Consider the following 5,823-nt stretch of genomic DNA (forward strand, 5'->3'; position numbering starts at 1 on the left):
CTAGCCCTGCTCTCCTTGGTTTAGTTAGCTGATTTCCGTGGAGGATGCTCCAAAAACATGGCTGTTTTCGCCTCACTCCCCTAACTTCGTCTTCTTGCCACCCTATTCTCCAACTCTCCCCTACCGTATTCTCCTCAACACTTCCTATCACTTTACACTCACCTCTATCACACAAACAGAGAAAAAAAATTCCCTCAGACCAAACCAAGGAGCCCGATAATCCAAGGGGGTCTCTGCAATTGGTTCAAAGAAGGATTGCCTGTAGTTTCCGAAGAGCAAGGTATCAAATGAGGATGTTGCAAACCTTTTGACATTCTAAGCCTTTGAACATTCCATCCCTGAATATTGATAATTTCAAGAGTTAATTGAGAGAGAATGAGAGGAATTGCACCAGAGCAATAACTCAATAGTATTTAGACACAATAGTCCAAAAATGACTCTCCAATACATGATATGGTATTAAAAAACAAAGCTATTCAAACTCATCAACAAGGCTACGTATTTCCGTGGCTTTTCCTTGTAACGATTATAGAATCATCAATGTTAAAACTATGGCGTTAATGTAATAAATGAAACAGAAACCTCTCCCTCCCCACGGTCGTCTTTTTTTCTTCACCAATGTGGAGAAGAGTCGGGATCTCTCTCAAGAGTCATCTTCGGCTGATCCAACATTTTCTGGAGAAATGCCAAACTTTGAGAACTTGCTCAACACTGCTCGAATATGAGAATCACTCAGTTCTGTCTGTTGCGACCCTAATCCAGCGTACTCACTAGCAACAACCTTTGTCTTTCTCGATGAGAAGAGAGCGGTCTCCAAATCTGACTGTGACAGTGGCCTCGGTGACTGAAAAGTAATCACGTGAAAGAAACTGAGTAACGTCCAAAAAATGGTCAAGAAGAATATTGCAAGACCGCTCAAATTTAGAATATAAATAACACTTCCAATCCAAAGGATACTCAATACTTTAACACTGATTCAAATAGAAACGTTGACCAAGGCTGGCAGATGAAACATCAGAAACAAGGCAAACGAGGTTGATGATAACTTACATTAGATTGTTTTCCTTCCTTTTCTTCATCCAGTAGATCCCTGATTGGGAAATATGCCGCTTTCTTGCAGAGCTCAAGAAGATCTGAACCAGTATACCCCTCGCATAAGTTAGCTATGTGATCATAGTCAACGTTGTCTTCAACCCTCTCACCCTTCAAAATCACCTTTAGTATCTCAGCCCTCTCCCGATTGTTAGGTATCCCAATTTCAAATGCCTGAGGAAGTCGTCTTAAAATTGCTTCATCAAGTTCTGAAGGACGATTGGTAGCAGCAAGGACCATTACGCGTGCATTCTCTGTAGAACCAGAATAGAATTCATCAAGAAAGAGCTTATCCAAAAAACGAGTATAGCAAATTAGATATTAAAAAAAGGGTCACGGCCAAGATATTAACAGACAAGAATATTTCCTTCTTTTATCTCAATTTTTAAATGTTAATTTTCGTGAAGAACTATAAAAGCACACCAACTATCACTTAAAAAAAAATCAATAGTCCTAGAAACTCACGGTCTGTGGTAAATCCATCCCACAAAGCCATAAACTCAGTTTTCATGTTTGACAAAGCTTCATGATCACTAGAGCGTCGTTGACTCAAGAAACTGTCGACCTCATCAATAAAGATAATAGAAGGCTGAAGTTTATAAGCCAAGCTAAACACAGCAGCCACTGCAAAATAATACATCATATGAGTTAGAATATCAAGGCAACAAAGGACAAAATAGCATTTGTGTCTGATTATGGTCAATTATATAATTTTTTAATGCAATAATCAATTCAAAGTAGACATAGTATTCTTATGCATTTAATTGCTATATTGTCACTGAAGATATATATACACCTAATTGTGTATTTCATAGGCCATACACGGCTACACAATATTCTACTTTTACGCAGAGCAAAAGCAAGTCATCCCCGGTGGGCTTCTTCCTTAATATAGGATGACATGAATAAAGCCTCCTTGATCCATTCATTGATCGCATCCCCTGCCATCAACATATAACTGTTTTTTCAGTTAATTTTAACGTGCCTCTCTTTACTCAGATGAGGAACTTCTGCGTTTCTTCCTGGCAAGCAAAAATCATGTTGCATAAGGGATTGATTGCCTCATGCCTTGAAAAGCTTACTCAGCACTTGAATATTGTATACTTCCATAACACTAGTAATTACCATCAGAAGGATAGTTGATCAAGTAACAGAATAATACAAAACCTGAGTCATAATAATATAAATGCAGCACCAATGTCATTCTGCAAACCAGAACATAAACCTGACATAACAATAAACGGGATGAAAAAACCTCCAGTTAGCAATAAAATTTCTAGTATAGTGCCTATTCTCTAAGTTATCCTTTATGTCTTGGTCTTTGCGATGGTGGTTGCTGCTCTGACATGCGATTGTGTTGGGATGGTAACTAAATCTTTGGGAGTTGTTTTATTGGGAGAGTTCTAGCTTCTCAAATGCTTGAATATTGTAAATTCCCTTTCTCATATAACAACATTTTCTATTAATTTTCCCTTCCATTTTCTATTCCCATCAAATAGGTATTGGAGCATTCATTCTCGCCATAGATTTCATATGGAATTTCTACTAGAAGTGCAAAGCTTACTGCTAAAATTAACTCAGGAATTAATGCATCCTGGTGATAAAAGAGATTCAAAAATAGGTTAAAAATATATATTAATACTAAGTTAGGACAATCAGGTCCTAAAGATTGATGAATGGAAGTAACAAATGAAAGTAATAAAATTCCAAGCAACAATGATGTTTGAGTAGAAACTAGAGGAAAAAGGCAAGTCGAACCTGGACAGAAAAAAATGAAACCTATACAGAAGATATCAAACACTCACAATCCTAAGTAGACGATTGAATGTTGACAACCATGCTAAAGAATGCTGACAAAAGCACAAAAGGCTATATAAAAAGGTCTGAAGTTTTTTTTTTTCCCCCATGGAAGGAGATTGGCAAACAAAAGGAGACAGGACCCAAAAACTAGTGTGGGTACGAAGGCCTCGCTTGTAGATCAAGGGGAGTGAGAAGAACAATTAGAAAAATGGTGGGTATATTTGAGGGGATGTAGTGCAATAAAATAGAGGCTGTATGGCTGTGGGGGAGGGAAAGAGGGTGATGACAGTAAACAACTTCCTGATACATTTAATGTCTAATTTTAGATCCTCTCACAATGCAAAGAGGGTTAGGACTCCTACTTTTAGTCCCAATTACATTGATGCCTAACTTAATAATAGGGAGAGACAAAAAAAAAAAAAAGCGTTGGACAGCTATAATTCAGCAATAGGTGACAAAGTCACAGCCATTGCTATGATTTCTTAGTCATGACATATAAGGCAATCAAATCATCAAAACTAAGTATGATTACAATTTTTATCTCAACAATCAATAAAAAACCAACACCTAAAATAAGCAAAACTACAATGAGTTTCCATATAGAAGCAGATAAGGGTATTGTTTTATAATAATAATTGATTCCCGGTTTCTAGTTTTGTTCTGCATCAATATTGGAGAACAAACTAGATTCCACATCATATACACACTTCCAACTTACATGGCCTGATCACAACTAAAATAATCTTTTTTACCATACCAGCTACAAGGAGTGCAGTTCTTAGATTGTAATTTATTCTTTGAATAATTTGATAATACAAAACTTATGAATTAGATGCAATTAATTGGAAGGTCTTTTTTTTCGGTAAGCTTCAGAGCTCATTAAAGAAAATCACTTGAACCAACAATATATATATTAAGCAAATCTCACTACAAAGCATGATGAAAACAGCATTTAAGGATCTAAATTGTTCGTTCATCTTGACCGTGTAACCTAGCTAGCTTGTTGCAAACTACGCCATAAAGTTGAAGCAATACTCACATAATAAAGCATATTTTTCTAGAATGAGCAAGGAAAACCTTGAGCCAAGAATGTGGTTAAAGAATGATCTAAAACTTTCGAGCTTACCAAGCTTCTGTGCATCACCAAACCACTTGCTCATCAGATTTGAAATCCTAACATTAATAAAAACTGCTCCGGACTCCTTTGCAATAGCTTTTGCAAGCATAGTTTTTCCTGTACCAGGTGGCCCATAAAGCAATACGCCTTTCTGGGGTCCTAAAAGCTTCCCGCGTGAAAATAACTCAGGTCTCTTAAGAGGAAGTATCACAAGTTCATATAATGCTTGCTTGATAGTCTCCAATCCTCCAATAGAGTTAAATTCCACATCGATGTGATCGGGATTTATAACATCACAGGCAATGACATCCTGTAGAAAGAAAAATGATTAGGGAGAAACGATAACGATCAAGGGATTCAAATCAGAATGGGTAGTATTATGAATTCCAAGTTAAAGTAAAGATTCACGCATCATGAATTCACGTGCATTGAGCTTAAACAGTACACATTCTTCCGTTAATTATCACCTTTTCCTAGACTATGCAGTAAATTTCACACCATAATCGGCACATCAATCCCATGAACAAATATATGCAAGAAAGCAAACTTCTTACACATAAAATAGTAGAAGACATTTACTAGACGTGAGATTTTGGACCGAACCCACAGCCCATACGTCAAGTGCAAACAATCTAACAAGAACCTCGAGTAATGAATAGAAACGATCATAGAACATTTAAAACAAGCTAGTCCTCTACAGGAAGCTGCAAAGATAAATGATAACAAAGATGGAAATAAATGTCGGGTTTCCGTTTAGAACAATAAAGAAGCTACTTTGTTGCATTCATTTCTTTTTCCTCGATCAGAAAGAACGAAACAGGTACCTCATAAGGGTTAGTCTCAATAAGTGGGCGGCCCAAGCGTTTGGCTATCTCCTTCTTATGCTCAAGAGCTTTCTTTGAAGCCTCACGGTTGGGGTCAAGGTGTCGAAGGCCTGCGAACAATACCAAACAACTTAAAGCGGCACTGGCTGCGTAGAGTATGAGTTCCTGCAAGAACTTGGTCTCTGATGAAACCCCCATGGAGGATTCTCTCCCAACAAAAACAAGAAGGAAAGAGCGGGTGAAAGCTTCCACGAAATTCAAGAACAAACGAAGCTGGGAATTCTCTCCCGCGAATTATGAAACCAGAAGCGACGAAGAGAATTAAACAGGGAGCCCCTCGGTCTCGGGAGACGGAAGGGACCGCAGAACTGGAGGAGTAGGAGAAAGAGAAGGCGAAAGGAAGTGAGTTTCGTCTTGAGTTTGGATCAAATATTGGGCCCTTGACTTCGGATCAAGTATTGGGCCCTTGACTTCGGATCAAATATTGGGCCAAAGAATTAGGTGGACAGCCGAGATTTTATTAATTTTTTTTGTAGAATCATAGAAATTAAATTCTCAACAATTAAGTTTGTAATTTAACTTAGATTTTATTTATAAAAATCAATCAATGAAATGTGGCGATTTAAGTTTATAAGGAGCCAAATCTATGATGTCCATATAAAAAGAATTGAATATTTATAGAAAAAGTAGAGTATATGTTCCAAAGATTTAGAAAAGCAAAAATGTGCTTCAGTTTCACCGCAAAGGTACCAATCAACTCATACCCATTGGGCATTGCCATTTCCAAACCACCCTCCCATTCCAATCACTTCTCCAAATTCATTAAACACCTCACAAAATTCAGCTTCAATTCTAAGCTTATGCTCTCTTTTTTTTTATCCTTTTTATTTGTTCTTCCATGGAACAAACCACTAAAGAAAAAGAAAAAAAAAAACACAGGTATTTATAGAAGACAAATCACTTTAAAAGTATCCCTCCACCATCACCTCT

At 37.2% G+C, this 5,823-nt stretch overlaps 1 protein-coding gene across 1 annotated transcript; it reads right to left on the reverse strand.

Moving 5' to 3' along the window:
* Nucleotides 1-368: 368 nt before the first annotated feature.
* LOC111467632 (ATPase family AAA domain-containing protein 1-B-like) lies at nucleotides 369-5,215 on the reverse strand. The gene is made up of 5 exons (XM_023112600.1): nucleotides 4,834-5,215; nucleotides 4,019-4,319; nucleotides 1,558-1,716; nucleotides 1,051-1,346; nucleotides 369-844 (listed from the first exon to the last, which is right to left on the reverse strand). The coding sequence occupies exons 1-5, from the start codon at nucleotides 5,029-5,031 to the stop codon at nucleotides 644-646; spliced, it is 1,155 nt and encodes a 384-aa protein (XP_022968368.1). The 5' UTR covers nucleotides 5,032-5,215; the 3' UTR covers nucleotides 369-643.
* Between the last annotated feature and the right edge of the window lie 608 nt (nucleotides 5,216-5,823).

This window comes from Cucurbita maxima, unplaced genomic scaffold (assembly GCF_002738345.1).
Source record: "Cucurbita maxima cultivar Rimu unplaced genomic scaffold, Cmax_1.0 Cma_Scf00034, whole genome shotgun sequence".
In the NCBI taxonomy this organism is placed as follows: domain Eukaryota; kingdom Viridiplantae; phylum Streptophyta; class Magnoliopsida; order Cucurbitales; family Cucurbitaceae; genus Cucurbita; species Cucurbita maxima.

What these genes read in the sequence shown, in the direction of transcription:
- LOC111467632 (XM_023112600.1), bottom strand. Translation starts at nt 5,031, where the DNA reads ATGGGGGTTTCATCAGAGACCAAGTTCTTGCAGGAACTCATACTCTAC. An exon ending in TTGAGACTAACCCTTATGAG is followed by an intron (nt 4,320 to 4,833) that starts GTACCTGTTTCG and finishes TTCTTTCTACAG; the next exon opens with GATGTCATTGCCTGTGATGT. An exon ending in AGGAAGGAAAACAATCTAAT is followed by an intron (nt 845 to 1,050) that starts GTAAGTTATCAT and finishes ATTACTTTTCAG; the next exon opens with TCACCGAGGCCACTGTCACA.